The sequence below is a fragment of the Myotis yumanensis genome, unplaced genomic scaffold (genome assembly GCF_028538775.1).
Source record: "Myotis yumanensis isolate MYYU_CA2020_CCGP unplaced genomic scaffold, mMyoYum1.0.hap1 SCAF_5, whole genome shotgun sequence".
NCBI classification, from domain to species: Eukaryota; Metazoa; Chordata; class Mammalia; order Chiroptera; family Vespertilionidae; genus Myotis; species Myotis yumanensis.
The window spans coordinates 24523338-24547635 of record NW_027223756.1 but is presented as its reverse complement, the minus strand read 5'-3'; the positions used below and the strand labels follow the sequence as shown (position 1 = coordinate 24547635).

At 37.0% G+C, this 24298-nt stretch overlaps 1 protein-coding gene and 1 non-coding gene across 2 annotated transcripts in view; both read right to left on the bottom strand.

Annotated features, from left to right (window-relative positions):
* The window catches only part of LARS1 (leucyl-tRNA synthetase 1), a 46993-nt gene that overhangs the window by 8025 nt on the left and 14670 nt on the right, over positions 1–24298 (bottom strand). The window contains exons 5-25 of the mRNA XM_070414201.1: positions 23466–23603; positions 21756–21917; positions 20839–20951; positions 20194–20257; positions 19339–19406; positions 19007–19232; positions 17729–17816; positions 17571–17647; positions 15402–15455; positions 14559–14699; positions 12716–12793; positions 10129–10214; positions 9974–10039; positions 9796–9878; positions 8839–8977; positions 8058–8270; positions 7547–7604; positions 6167–6230; positions 4741–4924; positions 2166–2256; positions 1005–1145 (exon numbers count right to left, since the gene is read on the bottom strand). Of these exons, the coding sequence (XP_070270302.1) occupies positions 1005–1145; positions 2166–2256; positions 4741–4924; positions 6167–6230; positions 7547–7604; positions 8058–8270; positions 8839–8977; positions 9796–9878; positions 9974–10039; positions 10129–10214; positions 12716–12793; positions 14559–14699; positions 15402–15455; positions 17571–17647; positions 17729–17816; positions 19007–19232; positions 19339–19406; positions 20194–20257; positions 20839–20951; positions 21756–21917; positions 23466–23603 (2334 nt within the window). The remainder of the gene's footprint in view (positions 1–1004; positions 1146–2165; positions 2257–4740; positions 4925–6166; positions 6231–7546; positions 7605–8057; positions 8271–8838; positions 8978–9795; positions 9879–9973; positions 10040–10128; positions 10215–12715; positions 12794–14558; positions 14700–15401; positions 15456–17570; positions 17648–17728; positions 17817–19006; positions 19233–19338; positions 19407–20193; positions 20258–20838; positions 20952–21755; positions 21918–23465; positions 23604–24298) is intronic.
* Positions 10397–10528, bottom strand: LOC139011911 (small nucleolar RNA SNORA42/SNORA80 family). Its single transcript, XR_011471721.1, has one exon. It is a non-coding gene; the product is annotated as a small nucleolar RNA SNORA42/SNORA80 family (small nucleolar RNA).

Below are 24298 nucleotides of genomic sequence, written 5' to 3'. Positions count from 1 at the left end.
AACAGAAAGGCTCAGGGAGGTTAGACAATACGACTATTTTATGATTCTTGATTACGATTTCATACCAAAGCTACCATCTGCAATGGTGTGCTCAAAGTTCAAACCCTGACTCCACCCAGCACACTTCCACGGCCCCTGACCTAATGTTCCCGAATTCAAGCTGTGAAGTCTTACTCTACATTCTTAATTAGCATCCATTTGTACGAGCATGTTAATACCCACACACATATGCTCACTTTCAAAGAAAATTATGTAATGCTAATTTGCCTCAATTTAATCATTATTATATAAATCATGCACACTCTCAGTTTTTATCCTATTAATACATCCAGTACTGAAAGTATGGCTGTGTGGTATATACACCATAAGCACATTTTTGTATTGTTTGTGCAGTGAAAAATGCAAAAGAGCCTGGCTAATAAGGTTGGAAAGGAGTTATTAAACCAGCCAATCTGTTTATCTGCAAGCCAGGGAGAAATAATTGAATTTATCTTCACAGTAAAAATGCTAATATAATATCCCTGAATATGCAGCCCTATATATATGCCAGGAATTTTATATAAAGCAAGAATATTTATGCAAATATACACTCCTATCTTTGTTTATAAGCAGTTCATAACATTTATATCTTTCTCAATATTTTCACCTCTTTAACAAACAGTTGGAAAGGCAATATTAGTTAGACATGCATTTAAATATATACCTGAATATATTTAAATGTATTACAACATTTCCTAACAGGAATTAGGTGAGAAGCCACAAGCATATAGTCAATGTTTATAAAATATATACACTGTGCATATAAACAAAGGCACGCACATGATGTTGTCTAAACAGGAGGCAGCTTCAGTGAACCTGTTGTAATAATTATGATGATGAATGTAGCATTATTCTTAAAATATTCATTTTTAGCATTTTTCTCTTAACTAACAACATTACCCCAACATTTATTTAATGAGACAAAAACCAAAACCGGCCACAACATCTTAAATGCATAAAGATACCTTTCCCAGGAGTGTCCAGATGTGCTCACACAAATGTGGACAGAATGGAGCCAAGAGAAGCGTCTGAACTTCAATGAATCGGAACACGAGGTCTCTGTGCATCCCTTCAATGGCCAGTTCACGGTACTTATCTTTCGCGGCCTAGAAAATTGGAAATTATTTACCATTTCTCTCCCCATACTTCTTTAGAATAAAAATAAAGAGAAAAAAATCAGTAGCTCTCTTAACAGCCGATCAATGTTCTCTCATTGATGTTTCTATCTCTCTATCCCTCTTCCTTCCTGTCTCTCTAAAAAAAAAAAAAAAAATTAATAAAAATATTTTTAAATAATTTTTTAATAAAAATTTCTTAATGATAACTTAGTTACGCATTTTTAAGTTTTAGTCTTTTAAAATTCCATAATGAATTTTTGTAAAGGTATTACTTTAAAAATTTGCAAGTAAATGTATATCAATCCTTGTCCAAAGGATACTGCAATTTTATGAGTCTGAAGAAAAAGTTTTTGAAAAGACATTTTGTAACAGACATTAAAGCTGAGCAATTTAAACTGTATACTAAGGGCAAATGCTCGGCATATAGAAAAGATATTAAGTATCAAAAAAGGCTATACCTTTGGCACACTGCTAAGCTCAGCACTTACCCTTTTTTAACAACATCTATGAAAACCAAGTTACAGAAATCCCAATGTGATATTTAACACAACTGATTTTGAGTAAAGCTACATTTTCACTTTAAGCACTTGAACTGCCAAACTTGAGGAAATACTGACACCTTGTGGAAAAACTCAGAAAATACTGATTTTCAAACTAAAAGCAGTTACAATTATGCCTTTATTTTTCTTTTACTTTTTAATGCCTTTATTTTTTATCAACTTAGAAATGTTTTTCTGGAAAGAATTATTGATTTTTAAATTTAATCTCTTTATTAATGCTCATAGCTCAATAGAAACAGAATTACTTATGTTAAATGAACACAACAGAAAAAATACCAAAGAAAACTAGTTATAATCACAATTTATTGAAGAATTTTTAAATTTATTAACAAAATTTCCAGTCCCCATTTTAGATGAGTTGTTATGATAGAGCAGGAGAGAAAAAGGGGAAAACACATAATATAGACACTGACATATTTTACAGCTATTAAAAAAATGAACAGCCTACCTGCAACTCAAAAAACCCTGTTTTCAAAGCTTCTTTAAACATCATCTTTTCATAGTTTTGATCTGTTTTTATAATTCCTGCATTCATTTCACTATTGAATAGGAAAAAACGGTTACTGGGTGTGAAGGCAAGTATAGCTAGGAATCAAAAACTGCTGCTTATACTCATAAACAGTAAAATGAGAACAAAGCCCGAAACATTTAAAACTGCTCTACCACAAGACCATTTTCATCTTCCTTAAAGACTGCCTATTATCCCTCTCTATTATCTGTATACTAGAGGCCCAGTGCACGAAATTCGTGCACTCAGGGGGCGGGGGTGGAGGGTCCCTCAGCCTGGCCTGTACCCTCTCACAGTCCGTGAGCCTGGCTTCTGGCTGAGCAGTGCTCCCCCTGGGGGAGCGCACTGACCACCAGGGGGCAGCTCCTGCGTTGAGCGTCCGCCCCCTGGTGATCAGGGCACGTCATAGCAACCAGTCATTCCACCGTTGGGCTGAATGCGAGAGGGTGCAGGCCAGGCCAAGGGACCCCACCGGTACACGATAGAGGCTGGGGAGGGATGCGGGAGTTTGGCCAGCCGGGGAGGGCTCCAGCCCATCTTGCTCAGTCCTGATCTGCAGGACCCCAACAGCAAGGTAACCTACTGGTCAGGGCGTCTGCCCCCTGTTGGTCAGTGCCCATCATAGCAACTGGTCAACCGGTTGACTGTCTGCCCCCTAGTGGTCAGTGCACATCATAGCAAGCGGTTGAGTGGCCTTAGCATATCATTAGCATATTACGCTTTGATTAATTGAACAGACGACTGGACACTTAGCATATTAGGCTTTTATTATATAAGATGCACCTTTAAGAACGTATTGTCACCTAACATTGCTTAGAGCTCCTGCTTATGAAAACACTGTTAACCATGCTCTTATCTAAAAACTAGAGGCCCAGTGCACAAAATTTGTGCACAGGTAGGGTCCCTAGGCCTGGCCGGTGATAAGGGCTGATGTGTGGGGCGACCAGCAGGGCGATCAGGAGACCCTGCTGGCACCCATCTTGGCTGGCCTGGGGCCTAGGGGTTGGGGGCAGCTATTGCGTTGAGCATCTGCCCCGTGGTGGTCGGTGCGTGTCATAGCGACCAGTTGTCCCGCCGGTCATTCTGCCATTCGGTCTATTTGCATATTAGGCTTTTATTATATAGGATTCCTTGATACCTGGCTAGTGTGGCTCAGTGGTTGAATGTTGACCCATGAACCAGGAGATCATGGTTTGATTCCTGGCCAAGGTACATGCCCAGATTACAGGCTCATTCCCCAGTGGGGTTGTGTAGGAGGCAGCCGATCAATGTTCACTCATTGATGTTTCTATCTCTTTATCCCTCTTCCTTCCTGTCTCTCTAAAAAAAATCAATAAAAACATATTCTTTTTTTTTTTTTTTTTTTTTTTTTTTTAAATATATTTTATTGATTTTTTACAGAGAGGAAGGGAGAGAGATAGAGAGCCAGAAACATCGGTGAGAGAGAAACATCGGATCAGCTGCCTCCTGCACATCTCCCACTGGGGACGTGCCCGCAACCCAGGTACATGCCCTTGACCGGAATCGAACCTGGGACCTTTCAGTCCGCAGGCTGATGCTCTATCCACTGAGCCAAACCGGTTTCGGCAATAAAAACATATTCTTAAATAAAATGTTTTTAAATAAAAATTTCTTAATGATAACTTAGTTATGAAGCCCAAAATGAATATGAAAATAGCTTACCTAAACTTGTAGTCAAGTTTAACTGTTGCATTCTAAACAACTGACATTGGATATTTAGGAACAACTTTCTCATGCTACTGCAGGCCTTTCATAATATGGCCTAATCTGGCCCAACTTGGTTCATCTCCTACTTCTGCCCTCCACATACTGTACTTCAAACATATACCATACTCTTTCCAGGGCTTTCTCTTTTCCTTGCAAAAATCCTGTTTGTTTTTCAAGAAACCCAGAATGCACACTCCATGTGAATTCCCTCAATCCCTATTACTACACTTCTAATTGGAGGGACAAGTGTTTTTCTCTCTTGCTAGACAACAAGAAGGACCGAGTCTTACCCATCTTTGTAAGACCAGTACTTGGGATGATCCCTGAGACACAGAGGTTGATAAATGTCTTTTGAAGGGAAAACGAAAATAATATTTCTCCATTTCTTTTCACCTACTTTTCCTTGAACCATCTGCCCTACTTTGATGCAAGAGAGCATGATAAAATGGTTATGAGAATGGGCTTTGGAAAAAGATAGAAGCAAATTCATATCCCAAGTCTGAAATGACTAGCTTTAAGGCATTTAGTGAAATAATTTTTCTAAGCTTTAATTTCTTTATAAAATAGAGCTAAAAATATCTTTATTATATAAGGTTGCTGTGAGGCTAAAATCAGATAATGGATTCAAAGTAATTAGCATTGTACCTGGCACAAGTAAGCTTTCAATGAATAGTAGCTATATTATCATCTAAATTTATTTTAGGATGGAAAAAGAAAACTTAAAACTAAAAAATGCACCAGGACTAAGCAACTCTAAAGCACAAAGTGGCTGGAACCCATAGGTTACCTGGCAAAAACTTTATCATTGAAGGTGCTGGCTGGACCACTTCGTAGGCTGTCCCAGTTGGCAACCATTTCTTTCACCCACTCCACCCAGGTGTACAGACGGAGAATACCTGCATCTGCCATGGCTTCCACAAAGTTAGCATCTTCCACAGTGTCACCCGCATCAGCCAGAGCCAAGCGCATCCCTGGACGAAGGGAAAAAAACAACAATCGCTGATTTTAAACTGTGGTTCCTTAATATCAATTATGCATCCAGCTGGGTACACTATGAAACCTGCACATAAATTAAGAAATAGCCAAAGCTTTAAAGGACTGCCATGGATCAACAGCAAAACAAAAATCACCAAAAGTAGATGCTGTTAAAATATTTGCACCATCTGTATTAATTTGCATACATTTAGCATCAATATGCTTTTCTTCTCAGGCATGTTGAGTTAATGAGATAAAGTGGTCTTCAATGAGGCAAAGGAAAAATTTAATAAACTGGGGATAGATATCCTATCAACATCTCAGCCTCATTTAGAGATAGCAAAATATTATGATATTTTAATGCATGAAAACACACATTGGTGCTTCCTGTGTACAAATATACGTATATTTAATTCCTAGTCCTCAGAGTAGATTCTTCCTGCCAAGTTTTCTATTAACAAAATTTTACTTTCCAACCAAAATCTTCCATTCTAAAATACTGGAAAAAAAGCCATCAATAAGAGCCTATTAAATAAAGTATAGGACATCCTTGCAATGGAAAGCATGTGGCTGCTGAAAGAGTGAGGAAACTATGAACTGTGTTATGGAGACAGTTTCTTTCTTTAAACCTCATGAACCACCCCTGTTAACTTCATGCTTTTCTTCTGCAGCTTCCTCACCTCTCTCAGGTTTCACAGAACTAAAAAGAGTTTGGGTCTTACCTGGATTAGGCTTTGGCTTAAGGGAATGTTGTAGCTGGTTTGAGCTTCTATCCAGACCACTAAAACTTTCATATCAGCAATAAAGCTGTTTTGCTTTCTTATTATTACTGTGTTCACTGGAGGAGTACTTTTAATTTCCTTCAATAACTTTTCCTTTCACAACTTGGCTAAGTGAGGAAAGAGCTCTAGCTCTCAGCCCATCTCAGCTTTCAACATGCTTTGCTCATGGAGCTTAACCATTTCTAGCTTTTGGTTTAAAGTGAGAGATATGCCACTCTTCCTTTCACCTGAACAATTAGAGGCCATGGAGGGTTGTTAATTTGCCTCATTTCAATATTGTTGTGTCTCAGCAATTCTTATGTTTTAAACATTACGGCGCTTGTATACAAAGAAACCATGAATATTTTTAAAGTATTGGTAAGAGCAAAAGAGAAAAGCAATAAGATTAAATTGCCTTGTGTAATCTGAGGAGAATCGAATCCTATGCAACAGCAATGATAAAAAAAGTATACTCACCATCGGCTGAAAATTTGTCAATGGCTTGGGTCAAAGTGAGAAAGTTGCCTGTGGATTTTGACATCTGGAATAGAGAGCCAGTAAGTAAGCATTATCAGGACTATACATAAAGTGAAACAGACCCAACCAATCAAGTTAAATGGGTTGGCCACAATCAGATAAAGACGAAAAGGATTAGAAAGGCAGAAGAAAAAGATACCCTCAACTAATTTTACAGAGGTGAGGACTGAAGTCCAGTCAATAGTGACTTCTATGGGCCATTCAGCTGGTGAGTGAGAGCTAGGACAGGATCTCCAGGCTGAAGCTCAGTCCATTGCTCTTTCCAATAGACTCTACTATTACTTTATGCACATGGAATTATTCCACTGTAACTCTGGAACACTTCAGGTGATATAGAGAAGAGCTCTATATTAACTAGTCCTTCAAAAATAAACGGACTAGCTCATGAGGCCAGAGTTAATAGGGTTTTAGGAACTTCCTGTGATTAGGGTCATGATAACTGGCTGTTCAAATTGTGCTCTGCCTGAGGGCAGCACATCTAAGGAGCAATGTGCCCAACTGAGCAATCTTTATTTTAAATTTCTTATGTCGTAATCATAACTTTGTTGATATCAAAGAGAGGTGATTATTATATCAACGTTCCACTACATGGCAATAAAATATCATGTACCAATAAAATCAGTACGGTATACAATACAATGTTGAAACCAAAGAAAATGTCATGTTATAACAAACTCCAAAATTCTAACATTCTAATTTAATGGCCAGTCACAGCATAAAACAAAATACAAAAACCACCAGGCTATTTTTTCAACTTAAATGAGAAAGATACTCTAGGTCTTTACAGTTACTATCTCTGTCTCTGTTTCTCTCTCTGCTCCAGTCACAATTCATGTTACCTTTTGTGAAAATACTAGGAAATACTGCACAAGTGTTCTAATAGGTAGGTTCCCTCCCCTCAATTAATACTATTTACTCTACACCTTTGACTTTTTAAATATTTTTTATTGATTTTTAGAGAGAAAAGAAGAGAGAGGGAGAGAGACACATCGATGTGAGAGCAACACATTGATAGGCTGCCTCTTAAAGGACCCCTACCAGAGATCGAGCCCGCAACCTGGGCATGTGCCCTGACTGGGACTTGAACCAGCAACCTTTTAATGCACAGGACGACACCCAACCAACTGAACCACACCAGCCAGGGCTACACACACAATTTTAAAGATAAAACTTTAATTTGTGATGGTAGTCCTAAACATTTTAAATGTAAGACTTTTAAGCATATGATTTTCATATTCTTTATTTCTTTAATTTTAAAAAGTGCAACTTTCTAAATCAGAATAGCTTTCTGCAGAATTTTTAACTCTCAATGAGCCTTACCTTCTCAGAGTTGAGGAGAAGATGTCCATTTGCTCTCACAGCTACAGGCCATTTGTCACTTTATAGGTAAATGTTTAAAGAGAGAAAATAAAACTTAAAGATTGTGGTTTAGGCTTAAAATTTTGAGATAAATGCTAAAAGGTTAATAAAAGCTTGCTAACATAAATGTACAAGGATATTTACTAAGCCCTGTCTGTAACCGGAAACAAATGAAAATAATGAAAGTGTCCATTAGCAAAGGACTGGTTATAAAACTATGGTACAAGCATACAGTGAATTACTATGTACGTACTTAAAAAACACAGGCAGGGGCTATATAAAAACACAAGTCAGAAATAGTGTCTACAACATTGCATCTTTGTATAAATTAAAATATAAATAAGTATAGATATATGATGCTAATTTACTTGGCAAATCTATACCCTGCATAATAACTTCTTACATATTTGGAGCCATAAGACACTCTTGTCAATAAGCAATAAATTTAGCCCACATCCTTTTTAGCACTCACCTTTGTTCTGGCCACATAGCCACATGATTATAAAGATAATATGAAAGATGATTTGGAACAAGGTCCTTGCCAGAGACTCTAAGATCCACAGGATACCAGAACTCAAACTCATGCTTTAGCTGATCTAATTTTTCCTTTGGAATCTGAGTCTTAGGAAATGGAGCTTCCTTGAAGAAAACATAATCCCAAACTTCCTTGGTCATCTGCTGTGGTCTGTATTTAAAATAGAACAAACAAACAACAACAAAACATATGTAATTTTTTAGAAAGAATCAGTATTTCAATCTAACCATGAATTAGGAATCTCTTAATGTAGTTAAAAGGAACAAATGAGTACAACAGACTCCCATAAAAATGAAGGATGGATAATAATAAAAAAGAGGAGGGGCTATTGATTACTTTTTCTCAGTTCAATAGCAAAATAACAAAACAGCATAGCAAAATTCTGCTAAATGAATTCCTTTTTTAAAAAAATATGGCTTTGACTTTTTTAAAGAGTGGAAGGGAGATGGGAAAGAAAAAGAAACATTGATGTGAGAGAGAAACATCGATAGGTTGCCTCCCACACACACCTCCAACCTGGGTATGTGTCCTGACCGGAATTGAACCAGTGACCTTTCGGTGCACAGGATGATGTTCAACCAAGTGGCCCACACTGACTAGGGTGGTTAAATGAATTCTCATGAAAACTAAATATTAAAAAAGAACCTTCAATACTTAAATCAAAAGATGGTATATTTTGCTGACAAACTAGATTTCTTTCCCTTATCCATTTACCAACCTGATGCCCAGTGGAGACTCTGCCTGTCCACGCAAGTCACCCCCCTGCAACAGGTGTGCCACTGTGTAAAATGCCATGTAAATAGTGGAATCAGAGAGTGATTCAATCAGCCACTGCTCATCCCAAGGCAGACGGGTACCTGCAAGATAAAAAGAAAATTAATGCATGAGGGACCTAAGAGACACTTCATCTATAAATCCACATTTTAAGAAGAGTTCTACAGGACTTATAAAGCTGCTTATAAAGGAAGTTCTTAAATTTACTCAGAAAATTAATAAAAATAAAATCTATAATAATACAAGCGTAATATGCTAATTAGACCAGACAGCCGAACGACCTTCCAGACATCATTCCGGACATCCTCTGGACGAAGCTGCAGTGACGGGGGCCAAGGCAGAAGCGGTCAGGGGTGATCAGGCAGGCAGGTGAGCGGTTAGGACAATCAGGCAGGCAGGCAAGCAGTTAGTGGTGATCAGGCAGGCAGGCAGAGTGGTTAGGGGCAATCAGGCAGGCAGGCAGAAGAGCGGTCAGGGGCGATCAGGCAGGCAGGTGAACGGTTAGGACAATCAGGCAGGCAGGCAAGCAGTTAGGGGTGATGAGGCAGGCAGGCAGAGGGGTTAGGGGCAATCAGGCAGGTAGGCAGAGTGGTTAGGGGCAATCAGGCAGGCAGGCAGGCAAGCGGTTAGGAGCCAGCAGTCCCAGATTGCAAGAGGGATGTCCGAGGGGTCCCGGATTGTGAGAGGGTGCAGGCTGGGCTGAGGGATGCCCCCCGCTTATCCCCCCCATGCACAAATTTTGTGCACTGGGCCTCTAGTGGTAAATAAAGAGCAAACTGGGTTAGTGGCTCTAACCAAAAGCTCTCACTTCCAATTCAGAAAAACACTAGAAAAGAGGGAATTAGCAAAAATTGTTAATTTGCCAAAGTCATTCAAACAGAAAAATCTGAATTTTGCTTACCTAAACCATAAGTTCTTGAGCAAGCATGCTCTTGTAGCCAGCCTAAGGTAGCTTCAAAATTCCTCCTGGTCTCCTCGCCGAATCTGGAGAGTAAAATACACAGTGTCTCCCTTCCCCTTCACTGTCTTCCATGCTTCTCATCTCCTTTCCCTTCCCTCATCACTGTCTCCCATCTTACGTTTCCAGGTTCTTCAAGCACTGGGATGTCTGCTTTTTCCAGTTCTCTTCTCCATAATCCAAGTACCTGGGAGTACACACATTAATTAGAAAAAAGTAAAAGTCTAAAGGGGAAGGAGAGTGACTGGAGGAAATTTCTTGCTACAAGAGACTAACCACTGGTCACACAGGGCCACGACGCATTCATCCGAAGACCTGGACATAACTTGTTTCTCTGGTTCCATGTAAATAAATGCATCCCCCTAAATGAAAGTAAATAAAAATATATCAGATATCATGTCAAGTCAATCTCTATTCCTCAAGGATAAAACAACTTTTTTTAAAAAAATGCATTTTCATTATATCTTCTTTCTTCCCAGGGTAAAGTTATCTGCCTTCTTTTCTATACACTTGCTTTTGTATTTTTGTTTTGTTCTGTTTTTTCCACTATGTAACCTGCTTCAGTGCCTGCATGCTACAGGCAACGGCCAGGCAGTGGTTCAAAGCCGGTATGCTATGACATGGGGCACCACGAGAGAACCAGGGGGATGGACCTGCCATTAAGCCAAACTCATGCACACAACACGTGCTTTTGAAAAGGTGTGCATCTTTGTCAAATGGATCACCTTCCCTGGTAGGATATATTTCTTCAGTGGCAAAATCAAAGAAGTATTATTGTTTTGAAGTCTATAGTTTGGAGATTAGGCTGCCTATGACATCTTTTTATCTTTATTATAATAATGTAAAGAAAACAGAGAATTAAATATATGAAACTTTAAAAAACAATAGATGCCCAAAAATTAAAAATAGAAAATACTGTTCCTAAAGACTTATAGTGTCATGAAAAATTCCCACTAGAAAACTGACCATGAATTTTATTTTTTACCAAATATAAGTATCTCTTAATGCATTATGGTCCCAAACTTTTTAAGCTAGGATAATTTTTAAAAATAATATTCAGCATTATTATCCATTTAATGATTTATTGCTCTGTGTTCTTAAATGCAATTCCTCATGCTGAACTTCAATAGCTGGGATTTTTGTTTAAAGATAGTGAAGAAAAAACATGTTTAACTCTGCTGCCTCTAAAATTCCAATAAAAGGACAACAAAGAGGTGTTTATTTTTTTTAATGGCACAAACCTACAAAGACGAGAAAAACTGAAGAAACAATGGCCACCAAATTCTGGAAACTGAAAAGCAGGATGAGTGCTAACTGTATTAGCAGGTTGAAGAAAACTGGCCGAATTCTAAGCCAACATTAGAGAAAGCTAATAAGCAACCCCGTTCACAAAAAACTCAGGAATTGGTAGCACAAGGTAGTTCTGAAAGAGGAAACGTGAGGCCGAATAAAGGAGGACTAAGACTTTTAAGAGTTATTCCCAGAATGCTTTTGGACTTCTCAAAGGCATCACTGAACCAGAACACCGTGTTTAATGGCCCTAATTTTTAAGGAAAAATTATTTCTAATCCAAAATTCTATTCCCAGGTAAAGAAGGGCAAATGAGGATAGGATAAAGATATCTGAGACACAAAAGGTTGTAAAAATTTACCTTCCATACACTTTTCTCAGGAAAGCTACTAGAGGCAAAGCTTCACTAAAATCAGAGTTAATAAGAAAGAAGCAGTCAGGGAATCAAGGACACAGGGCATCCAACTCAAGAGAAGCAAAGGAGAGTTTTAGTAATGGTGGAGGAACACCTCAGGACATCGGTGCATCAGTACAAGCAACCAGTACCGACTAAAACAGGCCAGAAGGCTCTGGGAGAGTCTCTAAGATGAAACCAGGAGCACACTGATGAGTTTGAGAGTACTGAGAGGAGAAATCAACAGACGGGACAGAGACTGGGATGGTGTATTGAGAAGTACTTAAAAGTGAGGAAAATCTTTTTAAAGAGACTATTAACTCCAGGGAAACGCAAAAGCTAGGGAAGAAAAGTTCTCATTGTATACATTATAGATCAGCCATGTCTCAAAAATGTAAACACTGACTATGGCTCTAACATAAATTATAATATACCTATACCAGGATGATGGGGGATGGAGAAGTGTACATGAATGTGGTGAGATTAGAGAGGAAGCCACAAGGCAGGAAGAAGTAAATCTTGATCTTCAATAGTATAAAGTCAATGGCTGATGCCTAAAACTAAAAAATAAAATCAGAAAATTATACTACATTTAGATTTGAGATCTACAAGAGATGAAGGTCAATACTAAAATAAACTAAAACAGTTGAAAGTGAGCCCCTCCAACAAAGAGTAATTTAAGAGAATGTGGAAGGATAAAGAGAAAATTGACTTTTCTATTTTAATAAGCCTTACAGACAACTCTCTCTTTGTATCATGAGTACATATAACTGTCAAAAATAAAATTTTAATTTAACAAGTAGTTAAGTAGCTCAATAGAAAAAAGTTACAACAAAAATGAAGATGCGGGGAAGGATGAAAGTGATAAGTAAAGCACCACAGAAAGAGAACTGTAACTGCTGGTATCTCAAATGGCCACCACCAGGAGCATATTGAAGTTCTCTGCATGCGCTTTGCACGTACCAACTTTAGAACACTATTCGTCAACGGTACAGGTGGGAAGTTCAACTTAAATGAACTGCTAAATAGGTCTCCTATATTCTGCCACAAAACAATACACTATTTTTAATAAAGCTCAAGGTTCTACTTCAGACTCCCCGCTAATTCACACTGTAAAGTCTGTCTTTTAACTAAAATATTGCTTCTAAAACAGCTTTGAGAGGATAGCCCTTCACATACAGTGTCAATCATCTTTTTCTGAATAGTCTTCTTTACATCTTGGACCTTCTGTCCTTTAAATCCATCCACCAACATTACCTAAAAGGATGAGAGTGAAGAAAGAAACACATAGAAAATAATTAAAATTTGCTCTGAGTTCCTTCCCCCCTCAACCAAACTTTTTCCTAACTAAATTTACTTCCACCCACCAACCCAAGATATTAGGGTGAAATTTATCACATTTTCAGCCATAACTTTTTACTTTGGCGTAGTTGGGACAACTAATATGTATAACACATTTATTTTCTTTAGTATAATTAGGATAGCTGTCATGAGCCTGATTAGGAAGAAACCCTCACTTCCTTTCCACTTCTCAGGTGTCTGTGTGGAGAGAACTCAACTACACGAGCTCACCTCATTCCTCAAGGCTTTGCAAGAAGGAACTGAGCATATTCAGCTCAGCACCACTTAGGCTTCTCTTTCCAAACCCGCCTGTTGCCAACCAGCTTTCTCCTTTGCCTAGCCACGTGATAAACTGAGCTACGAGGAAGGCCTACTATTTTTCAGCTCTGCCTTTTACTTAGTGGGGAAAGTCAATTCTAGGGTAAAATATTAGTTTGCCGTTGCTGTCACAGCTCTAAGCCACCATCCCCTTTCCAACTGAAACTGACTTCCCTCTACCTGACTCCTGTGTCTCTCTCAAACAGTTTCTGAGTGAAAGACACAGGTTCTTTTTTGGCCTTCCAATCCTCTAACATTACCAAAATGCTTCGTATCTATTTAATTCTTCGTTATGAAGTGATACTTCTTCATCATTACGATGCAGTGGTTAAGAGCACAGTTCTAGAGCCAAGCTGCCTAGTTTGAATCTCAGTTCTGTCACTTGCTGGGTAACTGGCTGATCTTGGGCAAATTACTTAATGTCTTAGTGCCTCAATTTTCTTATCTGTAAAATGGGGAAAATGGTGCTTACTTCATGAGGTTATTTTGAGATTTAGAGAAGTTAATTTGTAAGTACTATATAAGTGCTGGCTTTTATTACCACTCAAAATGTGTAAGTTGCTTAAAAGACATATAACCAATTCTTGGTTATCTAGAAAAATGACATTAAAGGTAAAACAAATTCTCATTTATGTCCTTAAATATTTTCATTTTAGCTATGTATGGTGTCACATGGGTACCAGACTTATCAGGGTGGTCATTTCATAACATATAACTGTCTAACCACTATATTGTACACCTGAACTAATATAATATTGCATGTCAACCGTAATTGAAAGAAAAACCTTTTAAAATCTTCATTTTAAGCTCAAGCAACTAACAACTTAGCTGAATATTCACTTTCTCTAACCTCGTCTTCTTTCCATAGAATTGCAGTAAATCACATTAACATATGCACAGTTAAGGAAAAAGAGGTTCATTCATTCTGCTGTGTTCACCTGGCATTTAGTAGTCATTAACAAGTAAGTTAACAAACTGATTAAAATTGTTTGTTTGTTTTTAATATAAACTTCTTAATTTAAAGAGCCAAAGAAGGGAACATGTATTATCCATGCAATAAGCCTTTGGAGCTCAGTGCATAATAATATGAACAAACTTTAAATAGCTTCTCAAGAACTAATTCCTTAAGAGATTCATACAGGACACAAAAATGTAATTTCTGTAAATACTATTATTCCCCCACAAAAGAAGATTTAAAAAGGGTTAAAATAGAAGACTCTCTTTATCAATCTATATTAACCTGTCATAGGTCAGTATATGGCTGAAACTATATTGAATTTTCCTACATATTTTTTAAATGATTAAGAAGAAAATCACAGGGCATGCAGTAAATCAAATAAAACAATAAAAAATTATTACTTACACCATCATAAAACCCTTTTAGATATAATTTCTCCTTTGCTTCTGCAAGTTTTTCTCGGTCATTCTGGCTCTGAACTTTCAACTCATCACAAATGGTCACAGCAGAAAGATTTCCAAAACCTGGGATTTCAATGACTGGCACCTGCAAAAACAAGAATGTCAGGAACCTACTCATCCTGAGTGAACACAAAACAGCCCTATGGGGCACAGTCCTTTTGCCTCCATGGTCAGTGATCACACAGTGACTAACAAAGATCGAGATATGAATTTGTCCTCCTCCTCTCCACAAATTCTGTGCAGCAACCCCACTGTCCCTCCCTTACATGTACACCTTCCCCAGCCCTCATCCCTCCACTGCCATCCAATTAACTACTAGTAAATAATTAATACTGAAATTAGCAGAATTGTGAAAACAACTGAATTTTTGGAGGGTCTTGTTTTGTTTTCTAATAAGTCTTCTGGATTTGTCATGAAAGTTACTTGCTAGTACCTTAAATGTTTTTTCTTCTGCAAGCACTAATGTGAAAACATAAACATTTATGAGTAATATGGCAAAATGTTGTCCTCAGAAGCCTAGGCATTGGCCAAACTAGCAAAATAAGCTACTATAAAATTGGTGATGCTAAAAAGCCATTTGTTTGTTCCTGAATTTCAGGTGCTAATACTTAGTTAGTTTTTCTTTCACTTTTACCTGCCACAGCAGACATCAAGTTAAAATAAACTCTCAAGTAAACCCCCTTATTTCCATATCCAATAATTAATTTTGTTACAAAAAAAAGTTAGCTCTTTCTTTTTCTCTGATAAAGATATGGATATGAATATACAGAATAATCTATGTACTCACCGGCTCAAATGGCAAGACCATGTCATCTCTAATTCCATACTTTGCTCGTAAAGCCTACAAAAAAATGTTAAAGTTAACATTAATGATCAATACTTTATTAGTATAATAATTGAGAAAAGAAACATCTAAACTTTTTTTGAGCTATTATTTCTTCTCCTTTCCATACAGAGCAATGTTTTTATCTTTACCACATATCTCAAGAAGGGATCTATGACTTTTAAAAACTCAACAGTTTAAGTTATAATGAATAGCTTAAATTATGAAACTGTATAGCCAAAAGCAAAAACTGACACACACACCCCACATAAATGGGCTCGTATTCTAGGTTGCAATGAAAATTGACTATCAGAAAACTTTTCAAAAGTTTAATGAAATCCACCACATCAACCAATTAAAAAAGAAAATTTCATATGATCATATCAACAAATGGAAAAAAAAAGCATTTGACAAAACCCAGCACCCGTTCATGATAAAAACTCTCAGTAAACTAGAATAAAGAGGTGCTTGCTCAGCTTCATAAAGACTATAAAACCTACAACTGCCCAACTGGCGAGGCTCAGTAGTTGAGCGTTGACCTATGAACCAGGAGGTCACAGTTCAATTCCTGGTCAGGGCACATGCCTGGGTTGCAGGCTCCATTGCCAATGTAGGGCACACAGGAGGCAGCCAATCAATGATTCTCTCTCATCATTGATGTTTCCATCTCTCTCTCCTCCTTCCTTCCTCTCTGAAATCAATAAAAATATATTTTAAAAAATTAAAAAAAAACACTAAAAAACCTACAAGTTACCATCATAATGATGAGAAACTCGAAGCTTTCCCACTAATATTAGGTAAATGCAAGGATGTCTCCTTTTCCCACTCCTTTTTTTTTAATGTTGACCGTATTACAGATGTTCCCATCCTCCTCCCCACAGTCCCCTCTTCCTAGTCCAAAGGTTTATTGCACATATAATACATGTTCCCTTCTTTTGCTCTTTAAATTAACAAGTTCAAATTTTTAAAAAGCAGTTTTATTCAGTTCATTAACTTACTTGTTAATGACTACTAAATGCCAGGTGAGCAAAACAGATGTGAACAAACCTCTTTTTCCTTAACTGTGCATATGTTAATGTGACTTACCATGTTTCCATAGAAAGAAGACTAGTTTAGAGAGAGCAAATATTCAACTAAGTTACTAGTTGCTTGAGCTTAAAGTGAACTTTAAAAAGGTTTTTCTTTCAATTATGGTTGACATGCAATATTATATTAGTTCCAGGTATACAATGTAGTGGAGTGGTTAGACAGTTATGTGTTATGAAGTGACCACCCTGATAAGTCTGGTACCCATGTGACATCATACATAGCTAAAATGAAGGTATTTAAGAACACAAATGAGAATTTGTTTTACCTTTACTGTCATTTTTCTCGATAACCAAGAATTGGTTATATGTCTTTTAAGCAGCTTACACATTTTGGATGGTAATAAAAGCCAGAACTTATATAGTACTTACAAATTAACTACTTTAAAACTCAAAATAAACTAAAGAAGTAGGCATTATTTTCCCCGTTTTACAGATAACAAAATTAAGGCACTAATTTGCCCAAGATCTGCCAGTTACCCAGCAAGTGACAGAACTGAGATTCAAACTAGGCAACTTGGCTCTAGGAGGGAGAGAGATGAATAGAAAAAGTACAGAGAACTTTTAAGGAGTGAAGATGTTCTGTATGATAATGAAGGATATATATAATTATTGTATACATTTGTCCAAACCCCCAGAATGTACAGCACCAAGATTAAACCCTAAGGTACACTATGGTCTTTGGGTGACTATGATGTGGTTCATCTTGGTAAAAAAAGTACCTTTCTGGTGAGTGATGTTGATAATGGGGAGGCTAAGCATGTGCTGGGGTAGGAGGTATAAGGAAAAATCTACGTATCTTCCTCACACTTTTGTTGTAAACCTAAAACTGCTCTAAAAAAATAAAGTCTTTAAAGAAATATATTATGATACATTATATTCAATATTCAAACCACAGGAAAATATATAAACATCAGGAAATAGATTAGAGATTGCAGTTCAAAGTGACATGCAATAGCTTTTTAGCCTAATCTCATAGAGAAGTTCAGCGGTACCTAACCAATTAGATGAAGAAGGGGGAACAAGAATGTGAAACTCAGATACTCACCTGCTTTTTCTTCAAGTCTCTGAGGGCAGAAAAATCATCGGGGGAGTCAGAAGGAACACTTGTGACCACACCAGTGCCTGATAAAACAAAGTGTGGAACTGATTAATACAGCCAGATGTGATTACCATAGTATTTCTATAAAGAAATAAACTCTTTACCTTTATCCTCCTTAATGGTGAGCATTGGGAGAACATAGATCACCTTGTAAGATGTTAAAGGTGCAGAAAGTGATGCTCCAAGAATTTCCTGTGTAAGAAAAAGATCAGCATAAAAGGTGAAGAAACTTAACCAATAAAATTGAAAACAATGCTATTTTAAGCCCAAGAAGCCAGTAATCAAAAATATATGAAATAAAACAAAACTCATTCTTTTTTTACCAACTAGACCAAAAATAACTATAAATACCGATTAAGGTTGTAAGGAAATTAGTACACTGACACAGTGCTTTTGACATTGCACTCCTTGAGGAAAGCGACATAGGAATCCATAGCAGGAGCCACAAAAATGTTCACACAAGACCCAGCGATCCAATCCTATGAATTTACCTCAAAGTTAAAAAAAAAAATTGTTTTTCTCTGAGAAGTCTGCCCAGTGCTGTGTTAACCTGGGAACAAATAAAACTTTATATAATAGAAAAATTATTTAATAAAATATAAGACTTCACAAAGCTAGAATACTGTATATCCATTTTAAATGATAATGGGAAGACAAATTGAATTAAAAAGATATATCTAGTTTCTCTTTTTTTTAAAATCAGAAAATCCAACAAGATTGGACCCATACACAATAAACGGCTTGTAGCTGCTTGTTTAGCTAAGGAATGAACTTTTCAATTCCATACAGTTCCCACCCATCCCACTCTATTCATAGAGATAAGCTGCTTTTACAGAATTTACAGTGATGAAGGTTGAAAGCTATTTTTTAATTTATACCACCCATTTTCCTCACTCCAGAATCTGCTCAAATTAACATGGAAAGAAGTTGTATTAGAGACAGTTAAAAGTTTGTGTTATTAATACTGCTCCCAAAAACTCTTCAGACAGAATTCCAGCATCAGGTACTAATGAAATATAAACACTGCTTGGAACAGAAAAATACAGGAAACAATCCAAATATCTATTACAGAGAGTGGTTAACTATACTGTAGTACAGCCAGACAGGAATACCTTTGCAGGAAGGGAGTAAGTACTGACTGTGAAATGGACATAAGAGAACCTTCTGGAAAACTGGAATGTTTTATATTTCAATTTGGGCAATCCTTACATGAGTGTATACACATATGAAAATGCACCAAAAAAATACACACCATTTCTTTATTTGATGATATGTATGCCTCAATTAAAAAGTCTTGTTTAATATTTTTTTCTCATGCTTCACTGTTGAAATTTTACCTCTAAATTCATGCACTAAAATAAACAGTCTGCTACCCAACTTACCTCTCCCATTAATTCCTTAACCACAGGCACCACGCCACTGTCTTTGGTAAAGCCCTGGAATGACATATTCCTGGCAGCTCTTTGGGTGCAAATGAATATATCACCATTCTTTGTCTCAAACCCAATGTACTTCATATCAGGGCGAACCCAACAGTTTGTCTGTCCAAACATGGTCTCAGGTCTGAGAGTAGCAGCTACCAAAAAGATATTTTTCCCTTTCAGGCCACTAAAAAAAAAAAAAAAGATACATTAAAGAAAAAAAAAAGTTGTGGATTTTATCACAAGTATCTGATATTCAAAAAGCTGAAACAATAACTGTTTGGCAAACCTACCTCAATTTGGATGGGTACGGCTCAAGCACTTTCAACTTGATTAAAGTATATTCCTGAGGTCCAACACCCTAAACAAATAAAACAAAAATGGAGGGGGGAAAAGACTTGGATTAACATCATAATTAAAGGCTGATTTTGAAAAGTAGTCACCAGACCAGCGTTCGCTAACCATTGTTCCGCGAGGTCCGAAAGGTTGGCGACCGCTGCACCAGACTACAAATGTGTTCAAAAGTGGTAACAAACAGTGACACACGAATTGGGATTCCTAAGTTCGGATCCTGGCATTGTTGGCTTACTATGCCAAAGCTTTAGACCAACCACTTACCCTTGCTTCACTCAAGTATTACAAAAAATAATGTCACTAATGTGTCCTACAGGCATGTAGGGTGAACTGACGTCATATAAGCAAGTAGGCACACAGCCAAAGCAAGTGTAAATGGAACCTGTGTACATCGGTCAGCCACGTATCTCATTACCTTTCCCCACGCCCTTGTTTCAGAGCAGAGCATTCTCCAGGCAGTGCTTCTCAAACATTCGCATGCATATGACTCACACTGAGAGTCTGTTAAAAGACAGATTCCTGGGCCCATCCCCAGAGTTTGTAATTTAGCAATTTTGGGGTGAGGCTCAAAATTCCTTTTCTATCACAAGCTGACGCAGCTGGTCCAGGACCACTCTTGGAGTAGCAAGGTCCTAGACAAGATCCAGGAACCTAGAATGACATTCTGCCTCACTCTTCACAGCCCCCAGAGTATCACAACTATAGACCTCAGCACTGGAATAAAGTTACTTTTTAGGTTTCTGATCTATTTCTTAAAATCTATGACCATATGAAGAATTATCACAAATAAGTACCTCTCCAGTTTGTCTGTCATGATCCATACAAGGCTGTCCATCTTTTGGAGAATAAATGGTATACCTAAAAAATAAGTGACAAATATTGCTATAATATACAAGTTTTAGCCTAAATATTTAGTGTTGCTCCAACAATATTTCTTCTAAAACTTCTAACTGAGCAAATATCCACATCTATTAATTATGCTTTTATGGTAGTTCTATTGTCAATCTAGTTATTTAATGAAAGATCTCTGCCTTCATCAAAAAAATATTAAACATTTAAATTCACTTATGAAATGCAAATAGCTTTTAATTAACTCACATAATCAAGGAAGAATCCTAAACAATTTATAGAACAAAAGAATAAACTAAAATGCAATTATTTATTTTTCTGTTTGGCTGGGAATACTGAACAGAATCTTTTGTGAGGTCATAAAAGCCAACACTCCCATTCTCCCTGGTTCTAGTTGTCATAAACAGTAAGCAGCTCAGAGAAATTAAGAAACTGGCAAGACAAAAACAAACCAAAGGACACAAGAGAACAAAAAGAAAGAAAACAGAAAAAAACAAAGGTAATAGAGAAAAGTGGGCTATGGGGCACTGAATTACAATGCAAGAATTATATGATTTTTGCTTTTTTATACTGAGGGACAACAAACTCACCGTTTTCCAAATTTAATTCTGTTTCTTTCTCTTAATGTTAAAAACTGCCACCTGACAAACGAATCATAGTAAGGATTAACATCAGTGGTGATGAAGGAACGACGCCAGTCTACCTACAGAAGGAGAAAGGAAAAGGTAATTTTTGAGAGTTCTGTCTCTATGAATGAGAATTCCTATGAATCAATTATTTACTTTTCTACTCTATTTTCCAACTAAGAATTATATCAAATTTTAAAAACAAAATTGTTAAGTTCCACCTATTAAATATATCTCACAATTATTACATTAATTTTTGTTTAATATGTGTACTTTTAAACACACACATTTATACATTAAACATACAAGAATTATAATAAATTAAAAAAGGAACACTTAGCCCTAGCCGGCTTGGCTCAGTGGATAGAGCATCAGCCTGTGGACTGAAGGGTCCTGGGTTCGATTCCGGTCAAGGGCATGTACCTTGGTTGCAGGCACATCCCCAGTGGGTGGTGTGCAGGAGGCAGCTGATCGATGTTTCTCTCTCATCGATGTTTCTAACTCTCTATCCGTCTCCCTTCCTTTCCGTAAAAAATCAATAAAATGTATTTTAAAAAATAAAAATAAATAAAAAAGGAACACTTAACACCTTTAAGTGTTCCTAAATATTCAAATTAAACTTTGCCTCCTTCATATTCTTTCAATAGAATTCCTTTCTACTAAATCCTAACATTTTGATATATATTCCAATACAACAAATATTAAAGTACTTTATTGCTCGCATAGAGGCCCATTAGGTTCTAAATTGACAATCGAGTACTGATTCATCAGAAGAATTTAGGTGAAACATATTCTAAATTAAGGAGTCCAAATCTCATGTAATCTCATAAATATAAACGTGTTCTTCATATTTCCTTCAGCTATGGAGGTGATAGGCATACCTTCAAACCCATTCTCTTCAGATCTTGAATAGCCAGTGGTGGGAAATAATCAAGCCAATGTTCTGCTTCAGAAAATTTGGCTATTTCTTCATCAGCCAGACCGAGAGACTTCATAATGCTCCACTGGTATTTAGAAGATCCAGCTTTAGCAGCAGCTTTACTCTGAAAATAACCAGCAAAAACACATTCCATCAAAGAACAACCAACAACTTGTTAACAAATTCTAGGATCAAATTACCATTTGGTAATTTTTTAAAGTGCAAAACAATGCTGTTGATATGTCGGAACCACGAAGAACTATCATCACAAACATAAGATGTCAACACCAAACCTTCTCTGTTTCCCTCTCCCAATACCACATACATCTTTTGTCAGCTATGACAGCTTAGATCATACTCAGAAGAGTTTACTATTTTCCAATCTTTGCCAATATCAAAAAGGCAACCAAAAGCCAGGGGTTGGAAATAGGCAAAGAAGTTAAACTATAAAAAGGTAGGACCAGGAATTGGGAGGGGATGGAACTGCTCCAAATGGTGTGACAGTGGTAGAAACAGCGCTCCATGCATCTGTCAAACCAACACAACTACACAGCACAAAGGGTGTGTGTTTTTTTAAATGTCCATCTTTAAGATCATTTTATCATGCCCTTTAGTTAGTAAAAAGTTCATTTTAATTTCTGACTAATATTTGGTCTCCACATGGCTTTTCTTTTATATCCTTAGTTATAGGACTTCTGTTCAGTAAGTCTAAAGGATGCTCTCAAGGGTGGTGGATATATAACTTAGTTATAATTTTGATGTGGTCATGGGAGGATGCAAGCATAGCATTTACCTACTCCGCCATCTTGACCAGAAGTCCAAGAGTGAATTAAAAAAAAAAAATCAGAATGTTGGAAGAACCCAGGATGGAATGCAGAGTATAACAAATGTATCTAATTACATTATAAACGTATGACATAACCACTCAAAAGGGAATGGAGAAAAAAGGAGCTATGGAAGTAACTTTGAAAAACAGTGTGTTGCGCTGGATAGTGTTGCTCAGTGGTTGGAGCATCAGCCCTAGTACCAAAGGATCTTGGGTTCGATTCCCAGTCCAGGGCATGTACCTGGGTTACAGGTTCAATCCCCAGCCCCATTCAGGGCGGGATGCGACTAATAATGTGCCTCTTTCATATCAATGTCTCTCTCTCTCTCTCTCTCTCTCTCTCTCTCTCTCCCTCCCTCCCTCCCTCCCTTCCTCCCTCCTTCCCTCCCTCTCTTTCCCCCCTCCCTTTTACTCTCTCTAAAAATCAATGGAAAAAATATCCTCAAATGAGGATTAACCAAAAAAAATTTTTTAATTTAAAAAAAAAGAAAACCAGTTTGTTATCTAAAAGACAAAAAGAATTATATACAAACACTGCCCTTAAGTTAGTAAAATTATTTCTCCCAGGATTATAGGTTAACAATTCTGAAACTAGTGGTACACTAGGACTGAACAAAAAATAAATAAATATTCTGCAAATAATGAGTCAGGTTTCTCATTGTTGAAGAAAAAAGTCACAAAAAAGAAAAGGGAGAACAGAATGAGTCCCATGGTGCTATAATGGAGCCAGGGTATCATGAACTTTCTAAAAATATATGTACTGCGCTAGTACTTGGAATGAATATACAAATCAGACAAACATCAATATAAAACTTCAACCAAAATAAGTATCATCAACCACCAAACCTTTTTTCCTTTAGCTTTATCCTTAATTATTGCATCTTCTGGTTTAGCATTGACTTCTTCCTCTTCCTCTTCTTCATCTGGAAAATCAGGGGGGCAACCATAGAGCTCTATTTCTCTTTTCAACTTATCAGCACAGGCCTAAGCAAACACAACATTAGAGACAGTGAAGTTCAGAATTCAAGGTAGAAATAATCTGGGGGGTTTTCTTCTATGGCCCACTAAAATTGACTCTAAAATTTTCTGCAATATATCTATATATATAAGTGGATCAAAACAGAAAACCCAAATGATACAAAATTCCCCAATTTATAAATTAGTATTACTTCCTTTACTCAGCAAACATTTATTTAACACCTCAAGTACTTAATGTAGTAAACTACATGTTAGGCATTCGAAGTACAGGGATATGTAAGATATGATGTGTAATTATTTTGAATAACAACATGATTAATAGCATTTCTCAATTTAATGATTGTCATATATACTCATTAGTTATCATCCCAGCAGGTATGAAGAAAAGAGACAGAGAGAGTAAGTGATTTATCCAAACTTATAAAGCTACTAAGCTGCAAAGCTAACACATGAATCTGGGCTTCCCACCCCAGTTCTCCTCAATTATACCATAAGGAGTTCAGTGTCAAAAACAAAGATGACTCCAAGTAGATAATGTTAAAGATATGAAAAAATGCAAATATAGAATTGTGAATTTTAAAAAGGGAATTCACTCTTTTATGCGGAAGAATTTCAGTTAATAAATGAGAAAAGAATGGGTTATTGAGAACCCGTTATTTAACGGCTCTCAAAGCATTACCTGCCCCCTCACCCACAGATTA